At 39.0% G+C, this 21578-nt stretch overlaps 1 protein-coding gene across 4 annotated transcripts; it reads left to right on the plus strand.

The window, feature by feature from the left end:
* On the plus strand, nt 7861-20770 carry C4BPB (complement component 4 binding protein beta). 4 transcript variants are annotated; one of them, XM_013970049.2, is made up of 7 exons: nt 7861-8223; nt 8669-8865; nt 10954-11041; nt 12931-13107; nt 18221-18314; nt 19466-19589; nt 20572-20770. In XM_013970049.2, the coding sequence occupies exons 2-7, from the start codon at nt 8863-8865 to the stop codon at nt 20767-20769; spliced, it is 684 nt and encodes a 227-aa protein (XP_013825503.1). In that variant the 5' UTR covers nt 7861-8223; nt 8669-8862; the 3' UTR covers nt 20770. The 4 variants fall into 4 exon arrangements, with proteins under 4 accessions (XP_013825503.1, XP_005690482.1, XP_013825504.1 ...); XM_013970050.2 differs by lacking the exon at nt 7861-8223 and adding an exon at nt 20102-20171 and having other exon boundaries at nt 8500-8865; nt 20572-20657; XM_005690425.3 differs by lacking the exon at nt 10954-11041 and having other exon boundaries at nt 7869-8223.

The following is a 21578-nucleotide window of genomic DNA, read 5'->3' on the forward strand; positions in this document are numbered from 1 at the left end:
TTCGGCACTCAGCCGTCTTCACAGTCCAACTTTCACATCCATAGCTCACGGTTATATGTGATTGCAAGTAGAGTGAATTGTTTTTTTTTTTTTTTTAAATTTCATGTGACCTCATGCCAGCTATAACTGGGGTCTAATTACTAAAGAAGAAAGATGGAATAGATTTTAGAAATGAATAGCAATCTGCTTTGGGCTTCCCTGGTGGCTCAGTCAGTAAAGAATCTGCCTGCAATGAGGGAGACCTGGATTAGATCTCTGGGTTGTGAAGATCCCCTGGAGGAGGGCATGACAACACACTCCAGTATTTTTGCCTGGAGAATCCCCAAGGACAGAGGAGCCTGCAGTCCATGGGGGTGCAAAGTGTTGGACACAACTGAGCTACTAAGCAAGCAATCTGCTTCAGTAGATAACAGGGACTTTGTGGCACGTCTGAAGGGACAAAACAAGGTGAACAGTAGTCTTTGAAGAGTTATACTGCCATCACTAAAGACACATTATTTGTCATTCATCAAGTTTGATCTTGCCATAGTGCATATTTGTCATGACTCAGAAGCAAAGCTTATTCAACAGTGTTTCATGAACTGTTTGACTTTTTAAAATTTATGTATTTTATTCTCATATCATCTGCATAAAGGATGCTTTACTGACCCAGGTTTTTCTTGGAGAGGCATTCAAGAAATATCAGCTTAATGAACAAAAAATAATTTGAAGCAATTCAGATATTTTTTGAATTGTCTCGACAAAGACCAAAGAGAATCCATTCATAACATAGTGTGGGAAAAAAATGTTTTTCCAGTTCTCTTAAAATCTGTCTCTCACTCACACACACCCATTGGATGTGTTCCTCTTGTTTAGCTTCCCATAACTCTTCCCACAGCCTAGGCATTGAGGACTTTTGTTTTTCTATACCTCGACCCATACCTCCTAATCTCTTCCATTAATTATTGGCCACCATCCCTTTGTAAATTAATCAAACCAGTAGGAGTACAACTTCTGCACCTGATTTATTACTCCAGTTCTCCAGAAAACAATCTGGATTAGATCAAATTGTTCAACAGTATAGAAGAGTCTGTTAAGGCTCATTTATTAGTTTATTCAACCTTGGACTTTCATCATAAAATGTGTAATCTTTTATATGGAATTACAATATTCAATATGCTTTGATGACATTTTTTTTTTGTAACTTATTGACCATAAAACCTGACCTGAACTTTGTGAGGATATTTATAGTCTCTTCCTATCCTACTTAGTGTAAATATTTTTACATTTCATGGAGAAATATTAGGAAGACAATATTATAAGCAATATAGTACATTTCTAAAGTCTTAATCATTCTGAATCTGAAATAAGCCATTGAGATGAAGATTTATTTGCAATTATTTCCTTAATAATACTCTATTTTATACCTATGCTTTTGTAGCAAAAGTTCTGCACTTCTAAAACTGTTTCAAAAATTGCAGAGGAAGGAACACTTCCAGATTCATTCTACGAGGCCATCATCACCCTGATACCAAAACCAAAGACAACAAACAAAAAGAAAACTACAGGTCAATATCACTAATGAACATAGATGCAAAAATCCTCAACAAAATTTTCGCAAATGGAATTCAGCAACACATCAAAAAGCTCATACACCATGATCAAGTTGGGTTTATTCCAGGTATGCAAGAATTCTTCAATATATGAAAATCAATCAATGTGATATACCATATTAACAAAATGAAAGATAAAAACCATATGATCATCTCAATAGATGCAGAAAAAGCTTTTGACAAAATTCAGCACCCATTTATGATTAAAACTCCTCAAAAAATGGACATAGAGGGAATCTACCTCAACATAGTAAAGGCCATATATGATAAGCCTATTGACTATGCCAAAGCCTTTGACTGTGTGGATCACAATAAACTGTGGAAAATTCAGAAAGAGATAGGAATACCAGACCACCTAACCTGCCTCTTGAGAAATCTGTATGCAGGTCAGGAAGCAGCAGTTAGAACTGGACATGGAACAACAGACTTGTTCCAAATAGGAAAAGGAGTACATCAAGGCTGTGTATTGTCACCCTGCTTATTTAACTTCTATGCAGAGTACATCATGAGAAACGCTGGACTGGAAGAAACACAAGCTGGAATCAAGATTGCCGGGAGAAATATCAATAACCTCAGATATGCAGATGACACCACCCTTATGGCAGAAAGTGAAGAGGAACTAAAAAGCCTCTTGATGAAAGTAAAAGAGGAGAGTGAAAAAGTTGGCTTAAAGCTCAACAATCAGAAAATGGAGATCATGGCATGTGGTCCCATAACTTCATGGGAAATAGAAGGGGAAACAGTGAAAACAGTGTCAGACTTTTTTTTTTTTGGCTCCAAAATCACTGCAGATGGTGAATGCAGCCATGAAATTAAAAGATGCTTACTCCTTGGAAGAAAAGTTATGATCAACCTAGATAGCATATTCAAAAGCAGAGACATTACTTGGCCAACTAAGGTCCATCTAGTCAAAGCTCTGGTTTTTCCTGTGGTCATGTATGGATGTGAGAGTTGGACTGTGAAGAAGGCTGAGCACTGAAGAATCGATGCTTTTGCACTGTGTTATTGGAGAAGACTCTTGAGAGTCCCTTGGACTGCAAGGAGATCCAACCATTCCATTCTGAAGGAGGTCAGCCCTGGGATTTCTTTGGAAGGAATGATGCTAAAGCTGAAACTCCAGTACTTTGGCCACCTCATGTGAAGAGTCAACTCACTGGAGAAGACTCTGATGCTGGGAGGGATTGGGGGCAGGAGGAGAAGGGGACGACAGAGGATGAGATGGCTGGATGGCATCACTGACTCTATGGACGTGACTCAGTGAACTTCAGGAGTTGATGATGGATAGGGAGGCCTGGCGTTCTGAGATTCATGGGGTCGCAAGAGCCAGACACGACTGAGCGACTGAACTGAACTGAACAGCAAACATTATTCTCAATGGTGAAAAACTGAAAGCATTCCCCCCTAAGATTAGGAACAAGACAAGGGTGTCCACTTTCACGACACCCTTGAATTATATTATTGAATTATATTGTTCAACATAATTCTGGAAGTCCTATCTGCAGCAATCAGAGAAGAAAAAGAAATAAAAGGAATCCAGATCAAAAAAGAAGTGAAGCTCTCACTGTTTGCAGATGACATGGTTCTGTACATAGAAAACCCTAAAGATAGTATCAGAAAATTACTAGAGCTAATCAGTGAATTTAGCAAAGTTACAGGATACAAAGTCAATACACAGAAGTCACTTACATTTCTATATATTACCAATGAAAAAATTAGAAAGAGTAATTAAGGAATTAATCCCATTCACCATTGCAACAAAAAGAATTAAATATCTAGGAACAAACTTACCTAAGGAGATGAAAGAACTGTACACAGAAAATTATAAGACACTATTAAAGGAAATCAAATATGACATAAACAGATGGAGGGATATTCCATGTTCCTGGGTAGGAAGAATCAATATGGTGAAAATGACTATACTACCAAATGCAATTTACAGATTCAATGTAATCCCTATCAAATTACCAATGACATTTTTCACAGAACTAGAACAAAAAATTTCACAGTTAATATGGAAACACAAAAGACCCCAAATAGCCAAAGCAGTCTTGAGAAAGAAGAACGGAGCTGGAGGAATCAAGCTTCCTGACTTCAGGTTATACTACAAAGCTACAGTCATCAAGACAGTATTGTACTGGCACAAAAACAGAAGCAAAGACCAATGGAACAAGACAGAAAGCCCAGAAATAAACTCATGCAGCTATGAGTACCTTATTTTTGACAAAGGAGGAAAGAATATACAATGGGGCCAAAACAGCCTCTTCAATAAATGGTGCTGGGAAGACTGGGCAGCTACATGTAAGAGAATGAAATTAGAACACTTCCTAACACCATAAACAAAGATAAACTCAAAATGGATTAAAGACCTAAATGTAAGATCAGAAACTATAAAATTCTTAGAGGAAAACATAGGCAGAGCACTCGATGACATAAATCAAAGCAAGATCCTCTATGACCCACCTCTTAGAGTAACAGAAATAAAAACAAAAATAAACAAGTGGGACCTGATTAAAGTTAAAAGCTTTTGCACAGCAAAGAAAACTATAAGCAAGGTGAAATGCTTATGAATGCTCAGAATGGGAGAAAATAATAGCAAATGAAACAACTGCAAAGGATTAATTTCCAAAATATACAAGCAGCTCATACAACTCAATACCAGAAAAACAAACAACCCAATCAAAAAGTGGGGAAAAGACTTAAACAGACATTTCTCCAAAGAAGGCATACAGATGGCTAATAAACACATGAAAAGATGCTCAACATTGCTCATTATTAGAGAAATGCAAATTAAAACTACAATGAGATATCATCTCACACAGGTGAGAATGGCTGTTATCAAAGTCTACAAACCGTAAATGCTGGACAGGGTGTGGAGAAAAGGGAACACTCTTGCACTGTTGGTGGGGATGTAAATTGATACAGTCACTATGGAAGATGGTATGGAGATTCCTTAAGAAACTAGGAATAAAACCACCTTCAGTTCAGTTCAGTCACTCAGTTGTGCCCGACTCTTTGCGACTCCATGAATCGCAGCATGCCAGGCCTCCCTGTCCATCACCATCTCCTGGAGTTCACTCAGATTCACGCCCATCGAGTCAGTGATGCCATCCAGCCATCTCATCCTCTGTCGTCCCCTTCTCCTCCTGCCCCCAATCCCTCCCAGCATCAGAGTCTTTTCCAATGAGTCAACTCTTCGCATGAGGTGGCCAAAGTACTGGAGTTTCAGCTTTAGCATCATTCCTTCCAAAGAAATCCCAGGACTCATCTCCTTCAGAATGGACTGGTTGGATCTCCTTGCAGTCCAAGGGACTCTCAAGAGCCTTCTCCAACACCACAGTTCAAAAGCATTAATTCATCAGCGCTCAGCCTTCTTCACAGTCCAACTCTCACATCCATACATGACCACAGGAAAAACCAGAGCCTTGACTAGACGGACTTCAGTTGGCAAAGTAATGTCTCGGCTTTTGAATATACTATCTAGGTTGGTCATAAATTTTCTTCCAAGGAGTAAGCATATTTTAATTTCATGGCTGCATTCACCATTGCAGTGATTTTGGAGCCCCCCAAAATAAAGTCTGACACTGTTTTCACTGTTTCCCCTTCTATTTCCCATGAAGTGATGGGACTGCATGCCATGATCTTCGTTTTCTGAATGTTGAGCTTTAGGCCAACTTTTTCACTCTCCACTTTCACTTTCATCAAGAGGCTTTTTAGTTCCTCTTCACTTTCTGCCATAAGGGTGGTGTCATCTGCATATCTGAGGTTATTGATATTTCTCCCGGCAATCTTGATTCCAGCTTGTGTTTCTTCCAGTCCAGCGTTTCTCATGATGTACTCTGCATAGAAGTTAAATAAGCAGGGTGACAATACACAGCCTTGATGTACTCCTTTTCCTATTTGGAACAAGTCTGTTGTTCCATGTCCAGTTCTAACTGCTGCTTCCTGACCTGCATACAGATGTCTCAAGAGGCAGGTTAAGTGGTCTGATATTCCTATCTCTTTTTGAATTTTCCACAGTTTATTGTGATCCACACAGTCAAAGGCTTTGGCATAGTCAATAAAGCAGAAATAGATGTTTTTCTGGAACTCTTTTGCTTTTTCCATGATCCATTGGATGTTAACAATTTGATCTCTGATTTCTCTGCCTTTTCTAAAACCAGCTTGAACATCAGGAATTTCATGGTTCACATATTGCTGAAGCCTGGTTTGGAGAATTTTGAGCATTACTTTACTAGCATGTGAGATGAGTGCAATTGTGCAGTAGTTTGAGCCTTATGACCCAGCAATCCTACTCCTAGGCATATACCCTGAGGAAACCAAAATTGAAAGAGACATATGTATCCCGTTGTTCATTTCAGCACTATTTACAATAGCTAGAACATGGAAGCAACCTAGATGAATTGACAGATGAATGGATAAAGAAGTTGTAGTACATATACACAATGGAATATTACTCAACCATAAAAAGAAACACATTTGAGTCAGTTCTAATGAGGTGGATGAACCTAGAACCTATTATACAGAGTGAAGTTTGTAAGAAAGAGAATGATAAATTCCGTATTCTAACATATATATATGGAATCTAGAAAAATGGTACTGAAGAATTTATTTACAGGGCAGCAATGGAGAAACAGACATAAAAAGTAGACTTATGGACATGGGGAGAGGGGAGGAGAGGGTGAGATTTATGGAAAGAGTAACATGGAAACTTACATTATCATATGTAAATAGATAGCCAATGGGAATTTGCTGTATGGCTCGGGAAACACAAACAGGGGCTCTGTATCAATCTAGAAGGGTGGGATGGGGAGGGAGGTGGGAGGGAGTTTCAAAAGGGAGGAGATGTATGTGTACCTATGGCTGATTCATGTTGAGGCTTGACAGAAAACAACAAAATTCTATAAAGTAATTATCCTTCAATAAAAAGTAAATTAACTTAAAAAATTACTGAAAACTTGGAACTAGAGAAAAAGAAATCAATGGAGACATTTTCTAATGGCTTACTGAGTATTCTGTAGCAGACACTCTCTAGGAATTATTGATTCCATAGTGTGTGTTATTTTGATTGTCTTTTTTTTTTTTTTTTTAGATTTGGCTTTTTTACGACTCTCTATAAGAGTAGAGTTAATTTGTAGAAAATGGATGGGAGTGAGAATGATTCCTTTCAGAGAACTATACAAGTGATTCCTGATCACAGAAAACAAATGAATTTTGTCCAGTAGAGATTTAGCTAATTTCCATCAGTTAGAGGAGCTGATTTCAAATATTATATGTTGCTGCTCAGCACATTAACCAGTTTTGCCTCTAGTAGAAAAGTCATTTTAGAATGCCTTTGACTGACTGACTATATATTTCATATCTCTGTTCCTCAAATTCTTTAAATTAGTTATAGTATCTTAATAATGCCCTCATTAATGAATCAAGTAAAATCTTTGACACGTTCATTTTTATAATCATATGAATGACATGTATAAATTTTTTGAAAATTATACTTTAAAAGATGCTTGCACTATAAGATCTCACATATTAGTTGACCAAAGATATGGAAACACCATAAAAACAGTATATAATCAATGATAAGCTATCAGTATGGATTCGAGGAGCTGTGGTAGAGTTTCTGGGTGACTGTTCTTTTTATTTATCCTGCGTTGCTTTTACTTCATTTAGCAGCTGATTCTACTTTGCATTAAGCAATGCAGAGGAAGGGATTGCAAACACAGATGAGGCCACACTCCTGTTCTAGAGTTGTTAACTGTTGTTAAAGAGAGAAACACAGGTCCCAAATGGCGTCATCTCTGCTAATGTCCTGATGCCAAACCTAGATTTAATACTTGACCTAATTGCAATTTTTACCTTTCCCAGGAATATAATCGTAATCAGACCACTTTGGAATTTTCTGGTCAGCCCAACTGAGATAAACTGCATGATTAGATTCTCATCATTTCCCCAAAAGAAGGTGACCAACCCTGAAACAATTATTCCTTTTCTTTTGTTAATAACTCCCTTGCCCCACTCTTCTTTAATAAAACCCTGCATTTTGTACAACTCCTCAGAGGGCTCTTCTGTTTACTACATGGAGTGATTCATGAATTGCTGGATAAAACAACTAGGTTTTGAAATTTACTCAGGTGAATTTTGTTTTTTAACAGTGCAGTGTGGGAGAAAAACATTAATAAATCATTAACACAGTATGATAAAGGGTGGGGATGAGAATTACATTTGAGACTTTACTATGTCTTTATGCTTTATTTTTATTATGATGTTTTATATTATTTTATTTAAACCTAAAATTTTGAGTAATTTTATCCCAGTTTTGTAATTGGTGCACAGACAACCAGTTAATGGTTGTAATCATCATGAACAAGAAACTATGGGAAACCAAAAGCAAATTTACATGCTTTCATTCCTAAGACCAAAGCGTTCCCGTCATCTCTCAGTTCATTTGGTTGACTCTGGACTCGGGTCAAACCCTGCTCTGAAGAGCATGGAATGGGAAATCTGGTGCGGAGCTGGCCAATGAGGACTATGTTGTCGCTGCAGGACTCTGGAGTCCTCCTCAAGTTTGGAACCCACCAGGACCTGCTCCTTTCTGGGAGGCAACACGGTCTGGAGGCTGTCAGAGACAGGCAAGGTTAGTTGACTTCCTTGAGCTTTTGGGCTTCAGTGTTGCTTGCAGCCTTAGGATACCTGATATTTGAAGAGGGAAGGTGGGCGGTAGCACCTAGAGTTAGGTTGTACTTGGGAAATCACCAGGAATGCACTTCTCCCCTCACTTTCCCCCACTATGCTGGAGAGAGCTGCACAAGGTGGATTGCAAACACTGGCAAATATTGACAGAAGCGAAGGTCACAGTAAGATCGTTTAGCCTGAATCTGTTGAGGAATGATTGGCTTGCAGTTCAAAGGGACTGGTCAACTGGATTTGCATAAACAACACAGGCCATTTCTGAAACTGAGTTTTAAAACTAGCAATTCTTTTTATCATCCCCTTGTGTCTTTGCAAAAATCTCTCCTTGTACCAACTTCCTTACAGCAATTCTTATTTCCTATCATAGAATTTTTTTTTTTTCCTTCCAGGGAAGAAAAAATCAGTACAACCCGTCTCTAGGAAGGAGTGATTGGTCTGATCTTCAGTGGTGTGAGAAGACCTATTTTGATCCAAACCAGGGTCTTAGGCTGGGTTATTTCCAACCCAGGTCAAACAGTTGATCATAAGATGTTTTTTTGGCTTATGTGCTATCTTGTGGATGTGTGGCTGATTTCTGCCTCAGATGGTATGTATGCTTTTCTTAAGTTCAGGCTGTAAGGCATTTTATATCAGCATGTGGATTATGAGGCATTCTGTCTAAGATTTTAATGAAATTGAAATTTATAAAACATATTTCCTTTATTGAATAATGTCAAGTTACTTGGTGTTATGCTCTGTACTCAACAGTAAATATTTAATGACCTGGCTCTAAGAAGTGAGTCATTTTTTTGCAACTTTCCCTTTTTGTTCTGGAAATGAAAAATGTACCAATTTCAAATCTTGAGAGGTTTTATTTATGATAAACTCTGGTACCGCTATTTGGAAAGGGGATTGTAATTTTAGGAGTGGATAACTAATGCCTGAATTTGAGTCAAACTCTTGTTTTTCTTTTGAAAACAAAACTTTGGGAATCCTTGGGGAGGAAAGGATGTGGATGTTCATGGACATGGGAGAATACAAGGAGTCTGAATACAAGGAGTCAAGCAAAAAGACACTATGAGGGGGACTCCAGTAAGTGCTTCCTCAAGTCACATGACATGTCAAGAGAATCTGGGGTTTTTTTTCTCCTTCCAACAAAGAGCTATCCAAAACTTCCCCCAGTGAACAATAGCATATTCATTGCAAGTGAGGGAAAAGGACAAATTCTGGTGACTTAACTTATGTAACGATTTTTTGATGCCTCTAAGGGATGGAATGCCCTCACTCCTGAGTGCTGCTGTATGTTTCTGCTTCTTTATTCATCTTGTCATCCCACTGTATTCTTTCACATCATACCTCCAGTAGGCCATGGTAAGACTTTATAAGAAAAAAAATTCTCAACTTTTAGGAATCCATTTTTAAAGTACTCTAGTGGCAGTCTTTCCTTTGAAGGTATGTAATCAGCTCTTGTGTGTGTGGGTGCTCAGTCATGTCCAACTCTTTGTAACCCGGTGAACTGTACCCTGCCAGACTCCTCTGTTTGTGGGATTTCCCAGGCAAGAATACTGGAGTGGGTTGCCATTTCCTTCTACAGGAGACCTTCCAGAACCAGCGATCGAACCCGAGTTTCCCTCATTCGCAGGTGGATTCTTTAATACTGTGACACCTGAGAAGCCCATTCAGCTCTTGAAAGTGAAGTAAAAGTGTTAGTCGCTCAGTCTTATCCTACTCTTTGTGATCTCATGGACTGTAGCCTGCCAGATTCCTTTGTCCATGGAATTCCCCAGGCAAGAATACTGGAGTGGGTTGCCATTCCCTTCTCCAGAGGATCTTCCTGACCCAGGGATCAAACCTGGGTCTCCCGCATTGCAGGCAGATTCTTTACTGTACGAACCATCAACTTGTAGTCAGAATTAACTTAGCTGAATTAGTAGACCCAGTCACCCCTACAAGATGGAAAGGATTTCTATGTATTAAAACTACTTTTTGTGGGGAACTTTAATTTATTTAATATCACACTGCTTTAAAACTTTAATGTTATGAAAAAATTTAAACATATACAAAAGACAGAAGTATAAAATGAACTCATTTGTGGGACTTTTGAGGTCATCCAGTGTCTAGGCTCCATGCTGTCAATGCAAGGGGCCTGGGTTTGATCGCTGGTGAGGTAGCTAGACCCCCCAGGCTCCAACTAAGACCCAGTGCAGCCAAATTAATTAATTAATTAAATATTAGAAAAGTGAACTCATATGTATTATCAACACATGACTTTTTCATGTACAATTCTGCTTTGCATTATTATTTTGTAGTAAATATATCATACCATTTTATCCATCATTTAATTTTTGAATTGGAAAAAGTCATGTTCTCAATTTACAAATATGATACCTGAAATCTAAGTAATTTGCTTAGGTTCATAAAACTCACTTGTGATGTCTGAAATGATAGAGAATAACTAGTCCACATGCTCTTTATTAATACTGTTTTTAGGAATGGCTAGATTAGTTTTGCTTTATACCTAGAGTGAAAATTTCTCCTTTATACATAAAGTACAACTGTATATTTATCCTTTATTCATATTACCAAATTCACATCCCTCTGTATTCTTCTGTTTTCCCACCAGGGGAGAACAACAACAACAACAACAACAACAAAAGTAAAAAAAAAAAAGATGACTAATGTGTGTATCTGACAGGATGAAAGGGAAGGAAACACTTGCCTTAAGCGTGGGCTCAAGAATTTTGAACAACGCTTAACAGAAGAGAATGATGAACATGCTATTGGTAATTTCCAGTTACATGCTTAATTTCAATAAGTTCTAATGTCAGTTGTCACTCTTGTGCACGATCAAGATGTTTCCGTACTTAGGGCAACCCAATCTTTTCTCATCCTGCACTGATATGGTTTGGTTCCCGGTACCAGTCCATAATGGGCTTCCCCGGTGGCACTAGTGATAAAGGGGGCGCCTGCCAATGGAGGAGAAGTAAGAGACGTGGGTTTGATACTTGGGCAGGGAAGATCCCCTAGAGAAGGAAATGGCAACGCACTCCATTATTCTTGCCTGGAGAATCCCATGGACAGAGGAGCCTGGTGGGCTACAGTCCATGGGGTTGCAAAGAGTCAGATATGACTGAAGCGATTTAGCAGCAGCAGTAGCAGCAACCAGTCCATAATAAAAGGTGCAGTTTTGAGAATTCCTTGGTGGTCCAGTGCTGGGGTCCAGCCCAGGTGGATTCAGGGTAATTCGAAGGGTGGACGGAGTTGGTGAGGAGAGATTTATTTAATTAGAAATATAAGATTAGATTAGGAAAAAATAATGTAGTAGGAAAATTAGTGGAGAAAAGAGGCTGATTAACTTGGTTTAAGTGGAAAACCAATAAAGTTCCAGACAAGGAACTTGCACTGTCAACGTTGGGCCACAGGCACCCGCTTGAATAGCGAAGGGTGCCCCGCCTTGGGCTCCCTCTCGCGTGGGTCTCAGAAGCCTGGGCAAGTAAGTAGACTCGGTGAGCCTCTGCAAGGGATCAGCCTGAAAAGGAGAGGGAGGGAGAGGGAGCAAGAGAAAGAATCGACACGGGGGAGGCCAGGCTTGTGCAAAAACCCCTTTCCAACTTAATTTTTAAAAGGTGTTTATATACCCTAAATTTTACATAATGGAAGATACAGAGTCATGCAGGGGCAGCAGTCTTAACTCTTTTTGTGTATCTTTTTTTATACAAAAGGTCTCAGGTGATTTACATTATCTTCTGGCCAAGAGGCTTGTTAACACATTTTGGCTCTCTTCCTTAAAGAATGTTAATCTCGTTTCCCCTGAAGTGTTATTCTTTCATCTGCATCTCCTTAAAGCACTAAAGTTACATCCCTATAGAACAAAGGCGCAGTGGGTTATAACAAAGAAGGTACTTAACTCAAAGATCTATGTTGCTACTTGTTTTTATTCTATATACCAACTATATCAACAAATAAAAGATATGAAAATTTGGCAGCAAGTATTGGCTCAAAAATGAAATGCTTAATCAGTCTTATTCTAATGACCTTGACTCCTCAGAAGCCCCTGCATTCCTAGGATGTTTTAAGCTTCCTGTGCCTCTCAGTCGGGAGGCCGCAAACAATCACATGTGCAGCTGTAAGAGTCCTGCAGGCAGGCTAAAAAGCCATCAGAGGGGTTTTTGGATTGAAACGCTCATATTATGTCTAGGAGACTTGTTATCTAAAAGTTCTAAATTAACCTTTCCCAGAAAAAGGTGGTGGGGGGATAGCCCCTGTTAATGTTAGAAGAGTGGATGAAAAGCATAATGTAGTATGGCAGGCAGACTCTGGTTTTGGGGGTGGATGCTCAGAAATTTTAGGGGTTCCCCCTGAAGACTGATCACACCCTTGCTTTTTGTCAGGCTTCCTTCCTCATGACCTTTGCCATGGGCGGGGTTCCTCATGCTGGCTCCCGGCAGTCCAGTGGTTAGGACTCTGCACTCTCACCTCTGAGCGCCCAGGTTCAATCCCTGGCTGGGGAACTAAGATCCCACAAGCTGTGCAGTGTAACAAATAAATAAATAAACAAAAGATGCAGTTTTACTTCTTGTTTTCACTCTTGATGAAGCCTGAGGAAGTCTGCCCTTTGCTGTGGTGGGTTTCAGCTTCACCCTTTCTGCTTTCTGCCTGTTTTCTTGTTCAGTGGGCCACTGTCCTGACCCCTTGCTGGTAACTGATGAATTCAGTTCCTTGGAGCCTGTGAACGTGAATGACACTTTCATGTTTAAATGCAATGAGCATTGCATCCTCAAGGGCAGCAATTGGAGCCAGTGCCGAGAAAACCACATCTGGGTGACTCACTCTCCTGTCTGCAAAAGCAGTAAGTATAAGAGAAAAGAGTGAAAATCCCAAAGACATTGATCAGCAGTGAAAATCTAAATATTTGCCACAAATCCACAACACTGTCCTCTTTCTTATATCTGGGGGGAAGGTTTTAGGATCTAGCAGGCAGTCAAGAAAGAGCCAAGCCTCAACTCAAGCAATGGATTCTAATGAAATGATTAGCATCTAACAATAATCCCCCTGAAGTAGAATTTCTAGTAGGTCTAAAACAGGGTAGTTTGGGATATCTGACTATGTTTTTGTAAAATTTCAAGATTAAGCAATAACTTTTCTTGAAAGATACACAAAACAGGGGGGGAAAACCGTAATTCATTGCAAAATTACATAAAATAAAAATTGAGCATATTTTCTTTGTCAGTACAAGTCATAGCTCTTAGAGGTAATTGATTGGATGTGTTTAATGACTTTTTTCTTCTGTTTACACAGATATTTAAATAAATGCACATACACATGAACAGACATTTGTTGCTGTTCAGTCACTCAGTTGTGTCCTACTCTTTGCGACATCATAGACTGCAGCACACCTGCCTTCCCTGTCCTTCACCATCTCCCGGACCTTGCTCAAACTCATGTCCATTGAGTCAGTGATTCCATCCAACCATCTTGTTCTCTGTCATTCCTTTCTCCTCCCACCTTCAATCTTTCCCAGCATCAGGGTCTTTTCAAATGAGTCAATTCTTTGCATCAGATGGCCAAACTATCGGAGTTTCAACTTCAGCATCAGTCCTTCCAATGAATATTCAGGACCAATTTCCTTTAGGATTGACTGGTTTGATCTCCTTGCAGTCCAAGGGACTCTCAAGATTCTTCTCCAACATCAAAGTTCAAAAGCATCAGTTCTTTGGTGCTCAGCCTTCTTTGTGGTCCAACTCTCACAACCAGTCCACAACGACTGGAAAAACTGTAGCTTTGACTAGATGGACCTTTGTGGGCAAAGTAATGTCTCTGCTTTTTAATATGCTGTCTAGGTTTTCTTCCAAGGAGCAAGTGTCTTTTAATTTAATGGCTGCATTAAATGATTTTGGAGTGATTTTGGAGCCTAAGAAAATAAAGTCTGTCACTGTTTCCATTGTTTCCCCATCTATTTGCCATGAAGTGATGGGACTGGATGCCATGATCTTTGTGTTCTTGAATGTTGAGTTTTAAGCCAGCTTTTTCATTCTCCTATTTCACTTTCATCAAGAGGCTCTTCAATTCTTCTTCACTTTCTGCCATAAGGGTAGTGTCATCTGCATATCTGAGGTTAACTGATATTTCTCGCGGCAATCTTGTTTCCAGCTTCTGCTTCATCCAGCCTGGCATTTCTCGTGATGTACTCTGCATATAAGTTAAATAAGCAGGGTGACAATATACAGCCTTGATGTACTCCTATCCCAATTTGGAATCTGTCCATTTTTCCATGTCTTATTCTAACTGTTGCTTCTTGACCTATGTCGTATGGGTTTCTCAGGAGGTCAGTAAGGTGGCTTGGTATTCCAATCTCTTTAAAAGTTTTCCACAGTTTGTTGTGATACACATAGTCAAAGGCTTTAGCATAGTCAATGAAGAAGAAGTAGATGTTTTTCTGGAACTCTTTTTGCTTTTTCTATGATTTCATGGATGTTGGCAATTTGATTTCTGGTTTCTCTGCCTGTTCTAAATCCAGCTTGAACATCTGGAAGTTCTCTATTCATGTATTGTTGAAGCCTAGCTTGGTTAATTTTGAGTATTGCTTTGCTAGCATCTGAAGTGAGTGCAATTGTGTGGTAGCTTGAACATTCTTTGGCATTGCCCTTCTTTGGGCTTGAAATGAAAACTGACCTTTGCTAGTTCTGTGGCCACTGCTGAGTTTTCCAAATTTGCTGGCATATGGAGTGCAGCACTTTCACAGCATCATCTTTTAGGATATGAAATAGCCCAACTGGAATTCCTTCAACTCCACTAGCTTTGTTTGCAGTGATGCTTTCTAAGGCCCACTTGACTTCACATTCTAGGATGTCTGGCTCTAGGTGAGTGAACACACCATCGTGGTTATCTGAGACATGAACATCTGTTTTGTATAGTTCTTCTTTGTTTTCTTGCCACCTTTTCTTAATACCGTTTGTGTCTGTTAGGTTCATACTGTTTCTGTCCTTTATTGTACCCATCTTTGAATGAAGTGTTCCCTCGGTATCTCTAAATTTCTTGAAGAGATCTCTAGTCTTTCCTATTCTATTGTTTTCCTCTATTTGTTTGCATTGATCTCTGAGGAAGGCTTTCTTATCTCTCCTTGATGTTCTTTGGAACTCTGCATTCAGATGGGTGTGTCTTTCCTTTTTTCCTTTGCTTTACACTTCTCTTCTTTTCAGCTGTTTGTAAGGCCTCCTCAGACAACCATTTTGCCTTCTTGGATTTCTTTTTCTTGGGGATTTTTTTTAATCACTGCCTCTTGTACAGTGTTATGAACCACATATTTACCTACAAAGATGGGATTTTGCTATCTGTATTTTTGAAATAGCTTTATTTTTTCATGTAATGATATACCTGAGAGCTTTTTCAGATCAGTATGTAAAGCTCTTTCTCCTACTTTTTAACTATATGTGGCTATGCCATCTCTCATATTGATGAACATTTATTTCTATATCTTATTCCTATTTCCATAGTTTTGCTCTACAGTGATGAAATGAATGTATATATATATATATATATATATATATATATATGTATATGTGTGCATACACATACAACTTTATGCCATTATTTTTACAAGATAGATTCCTAGAGTGATTGGTGAGTCACATGATATCATCATTTGCAAAATATATATAAAAATCCAAGTAATTCTATTAATTACTAAAAACTTTTTTCTTGGATACAAAATAAATGTTGAAAAATCAACAGTTTCACTTCCTGGTAATAGTTATTAGATGAATATTGAAATGTAAAAATAATTCCATTCATGAGACCTATATCAAAATTCATCAAAGAGTGGAAAAGAAGGTATGAATGAAAGAAAAGATCCCAGACACACAGACTCAGTATTACAATGCAATCCTAACCAGGGTTTTGAATTTAAAAATAAGAAACAAAAAATTAATTAAAAAATCTCATTTGAAATGGTACATATCTGACACTGCAAAATTTAATTCTTTATTTCAGCACTTCTTGTTTTAGAGCAGTTTTAGGTTTCTAATAAAATTGAGAGGAAGATACAGAGATTCCCCCTGCACCCACACATGCACAGCCTCCCACCCCTTATCAACATTACTCACAGAGTGGTACATTTGTTATAACTGACACATCACTATCACTCAAAGTCCCTAGTTTACCCAAGAGTTCACTGTTGGTGTACATTCTATGGATTTGGACCAATGTTTAATGACATATGTACATTGTTATAACCTCATGTGGAGTAGTCTCACCACCCTAAAAATCCTCTGTGCTCTGCTTATTTATCACTTTACTTCCCCCACCCTTCTCAGCCACTGATCTTTTTGTTGTTTCTCTATTTTTGCCTTTTTCAGAATGTCATATAGTTAGAATCATACATTTGTAGCCTTTTCAGATAGGCTTCTTTCACTTAGTAACATCCATGCAGGTTTCCTCCATGTCTTGCCATGGCTGATAGCTCATTTCTTTTTAGTGCTGATATTTCTGGATGTACCACTGTTAACTTGTCCATTCACTTTCTGAAGGACATCTTGGTTTCTTCCAAGTTTGGGCAATTAGGAATAAAGCTGCTAAAAATATCCATGTGAAGGTTTTTGTATGGATGTAAAGTTTTCACCTCCTTTGAGAGTTGGATTTTATGATCAGCATATATTTAGTTTTTTGAGAAACCACCAAAATATCTTCCAAAGTGACTCCAAAGTACAAAATACCATTTTGCATTCCCATCAGCAATGTATGAAAGATAATGTTGTTCCAAATCTTTGCTAGCATTTGGTGTTGTCAATGCTCCAGAAACTGACCATTCTAATAGATGTGCAATGGTGTCTTGTTGTTTTAATTTATATTTCCCTGACATATGATGTAAAGCATCTTTTCATATGCCATATGTACGTCTTTGTTGAGGTGTCCATTCAGAACACTGTAGTTCCTCAGTCAACTCATTGCAATTCTTCTTCCTTTCTTCCACATAACTTTGAACTCAGGTTTTGATCTTTTGAAAAGTATTTGCTAATTGCTCAAGCAATACACCTCTGTTGTAGAAAAATATAGAAGATAAGAGAATAAAATATTTAATTACCTATAGACCTATCACTCTAGAATAACAGAGTACTTTGGTATATAATTTGCAGACTTTTTTTTCTATTCATATATGTTGGTATATGACTGTTTTACAAAAATAGTATTATATTACACATGCTCTTTTATGCTTTGGTGTTTTAGTTATCTTTATGTTTTGAAGACCTTTACTTTTCAATAAACATACCTACACAATTACTATTAATTTAGCCATTAATCTTGATTAACATGTTTAGACTCATGTAACCACAGAGCTGAAAGTGACCTTACGGATAATATTATTTAGCCTGCTCATCTTATAGATTAAGGAGGAAGCTGAGAAAGGTGAAAAGGCTTGTTCCATGCCATATGGTTAGTGGAAGGGCCAAAAACAAAACTCATGACATCTAGTACCTTGCCCGACTCTCTCTCCACAATTTTACAGACTCACCCTCTTTCCTCCCAGTTCTGTTCTCTTTTTTTCTGAAGCTCTCATATAGTACAACTGTCCCATAGGGCAGTCAATCTCCATCTGAGCTCACTCTATTTATCTACTGTTTCAAGAGTTCTTCCATCGCTACCTAAAGTCTAATTTTTCTCTTCTTACACTGACAGTTAGCATCTCTACAACTTAACCTTCCTTTCCTCACACTCCTGCCAATCAGAAAGTACTTTCAGATCGCTGATGACCCAGAGAATGAGCCAGGGTGGGGAGTCTTTCCCATGGGCAAATATGATTTTGACCAGAAAGAAATAAATGGAGATCATGTCCGAGATCCCACGTGGGCTGCTCTGAAGATGGTGGGTGCTGGCCTAGACCGTTGCACTGTGGTGGCTGGTGTTGTGCTCTGAGCATTATTCCAGGAATGCTTCACAACAGTCACCCTTATAATCCTGTCTACCAGGAGACTGTGGCCCTCCTGAGACTCCAACTCATGGCTATTTTGAAGGAAGAGATTTTAAGTCAGGATCTACCATCACTTATTACTGTGAAGCAAGGTAAGCGTACTGCAGACTTTTGAACATAAGACTTTGCCCACTGACTGGTAGCCTTGTTTTAGAAATGCCCTAGTCTGTCTCAACCTTGTCTGCTGATTACCAGGCACATTCTGATTTTGAAAGCTGCTTTACCCACTGCCAGGTCTCCTCAAGTTCTAGAAGACAGTCTAACGCTCCTATTTATCCTAATTTATGTATCACTTTCTTTTCTCTTAGCTAAGACAAAATGAATGTTTAAAGTTTTTCTAAAGAATGGCAGAACAAAAAACTGACCCCCCCCAAAAAAAAAACCCTCCCACAGAATGTATTAAAGTATAGAAATAGAATTATTTAGATCCTTGCTGTTCGTGTTTAGTCTCTAAGTTATGTCCAACACATCATGACCCCATGGTCTGTAGACTGCCAGGCTCTTTTCTCCATGGGACTTCCCAGGCAGGAATATTGGAGTGGGTTGCCAGTTCCTTTTCCAGGGGATCTTCCTGGACCAAGGATTGAACTCATGTCTCCTGCATTGGCAGGCGGATTCTTTACCGCTGAGCCACCAGGGAAGCCCATAGATCTTTAAGACATCATAATTAAAGTCTAACCTTAACTTAGACTGCCTGGTCGCCCCTTTAATGATCTCCTAGCCTTTTCTTTTTCTAGCCTCAATCTTATTAACCCATAGTCATGAGGCCTCACAGGCATTTCTATCTCCAGTGGATTTTGCCATCAACTCTCCTATTTTTCTAGTTGAAAGCTGAGTCTCCTTTAAAGCCAGTTCACCAAGATTTATATGAAAGCTGTCTCTAGCTTTCTACTGCTTTTTGGAGCACAGATGACAGTTGATTTTAAAAATTACTGAATGATGATGAGTTTCCTCCCTTGCCCTCCCACCCCAAACTGTGTGCTTAAAAACACATATTTAGAATTTTTCATTCCTCCATATCTTACATGCTGATATATCTTTTGGGTCCTCTCCATACCCAGGAGAGTGGTTTTACTTTACGACTGCTGTGTAATACTGAGATAACTTAAGAATGCATTAGAGCTCTCAGGCAGGAAAGTAGATTTTAGTATTTCTATATCACAGTGTGAAATACTATTATATAAAATCAACTTTAGTTGCCCAGATCAAGAAATGGAAGGGTAAAAGTTGTTCTTGTGTCCAGGTACCGCCTGGTGGGCACACAGCACCAACAGTGCATTGATGGGGAGTGGACCAGTGCCCCTCCCATCTGTGAGTTGATCCAAGAAGCTCCCAAACCTGCCGAGTTAGCGTTGGAGAAGGCACTTGTAAGTAGTGGGCTCTTTTCTGTCCTATTCACAGTGGTGACCCCAGGGTCTGATTTCGATCCTGGCACATGCTCAGGAAATAGCTGTTCATTTGCAATGCCTTTGAATGGGCTCATCTTGGCCTGTTGGTAGAGTGGGACTCATAAACTACTAACTCATGTTTTTGTATATGAGTTCCCATTCTCCAATCACCATTAATGTCTCATGAAGCTCTGTTGGTAAGAACTGTTGTCTCATGTGCTTTAAAGAGCAAGATACATAGTTTCGTGTCTTAGACTTGGAAGTATTGCTATGATAAGTCTCTAAAATTTTTCCAGACTTAAAAAAAAAAATCACAAAAACACTGAAAGATCTGTTTTCATTGGGACGCCTCTCTTTTTGTTGTTGTTGTTTAGTTGCCAAGTCATATCCAACTCTTTGAGACCCCACAGACTATGTAGCCCACTAAGGTCCTCTGTCCATGAGATTTCCCAGACAATAATACTGGAGTTGGTTGCCATTTCCTTCTCCAGGGGATCTTCTCAATCCAGGGATCAAACCCACATCCTGCATCCCAGATCCACCTGCATTTCCTACAGACAGGTGGGTTCTTTACTACTGAGCCACCAGGGAAACCTGTCTCCTCTCTTAGTCTATATTTATTACTAGGATGATGAGTAAACTTAAATCTCTAAATTTTATTTTTTGAAAATAAAAAATGACCCTAATGGCAGACAGTGGTGCCTTCTCCCAAGACACACCTAATTGCAAGGTTTTATATATATCTCTGTGCCTCTGTGGGAGGAGAGTGACACTTGGCAGCATCCTGGAAGGGGCTGGGCAGTCCACAGCCATCCTGCAAATTTAGATGATTCATCATATTGAAGACCCAGATTCCCACTGAAGCCTTCATTTGGGGACCTAAACACCACTCATTAGCTTTTGAGGGGTAGTACTGGGTCTCAGTTCTTAAACTGTAATTTAAAAAGGTATTTTTCTTCAGCTTGCCTTTCAGGAGAGTAAGGAACTTTGCAAAGCCATAAAGAAATTTACACAAAGATTAAAGAAAAGTGACTTGACAATGGAGAAAGTAAAATATTTTCTGGAAAGAAAGAAGGCTAAATTGAAGGCAAAAATGTTGCCCTTGAGCAGACTGGGTAATAGAAATACTCCCATGAATAAAATTTTCTCTTGGTTCTGAAATTGGCTTCAGATTTTTCTCTCTTTGGACTGAAATGCAAATTCATAGTAACCAGTTGTAGTTGTATAATACACTGTGTGTTTGACTGTGTGTGTATGTGTTTGTGTGAGTGTTGAAAGTAGAATGACCAAGTGTGGTGATTGTTTAAGACCAGAATTAGCAATGTATTAATGGGGTGTGAAGCCACAAGGCTTCCCTGGTGGCTCATTTGGTAAAGAATCTGCCTGCAATACAGGAGACCTGGGTGCGATCCCTGGGTCAGAAAGATCCCTTGGAGAAGGGAATGGCTACTTACTCCAGTATTCTTGCCTGGAGAATTCCATGGACAGAGAATTCCATGGGCAGAGGAGCCTGGCAGGGTACAGTCCTTGTGATTGCAGAGTTGGACGTGATTGAGTGACTGACCCTTTCACTTCAATGAAGAGGGAAGGGTTTAATTTTCTGTCTAAAAGAGGATGGGAAACTTAGATCATAGCTAAGGTATACAGTATTTATTTTTTTTGGCTGCACCGTGTGACTTGTGGAATCTTAGTTCCTTGAATAAGGGTTGAACCCTGGCCCTCTGCAATGAAAGCGTGGAGTCCTAACTGCTGGACTTCTAGGGAATTCCCACCTCATTTTCCAATATGAAATGCAAATGATGAGGCAAAAATTAATCTCAAATTAACCAAGACTTATGAGGCAAAAATTAATGTCTTATTTTAGGAAAACAGGTCAGCACAGTTGTATCTTATCGAAACAAAAGTAGAATTAGAACCCAAACTCTCACCTGAGTCTCCCCAACATCCTGTTTATAAAACAAGTCTTCC

This window comes from Capra hircus, chromosome 16, assembly GCF_001704415.2.
Source record: "Capra hircus breed San Clemente chromosome 16, ASM170441v1, whole genome shotgun sequence".
NCBI lineage: Eukaryota > Metazoa > Chordata > Mammalia > Artiodactyla > Bovidae > Capra > Capra hircus.

Excerpts from the sequence above, each read along its gene's own strand:
- C4BPB (XM_013970049.2), top strand. Across the intron at positions 18,315-19,465 it reads ACTTATTACTGTGAAGCAAG|GTACCGCCTGGTGGGCACAC; the intron begins GTAAGCGTACTG and ends TCTTGTGTCCAG. Across the intron at positions 19,590-20,571 it reads TAGCGTTGGAGAAGGCACTT|CTTGCCTTTCAGGAGAGTAA; the intron begins GTAAGTAGTGGG and ends ATTTTTCTTCAG.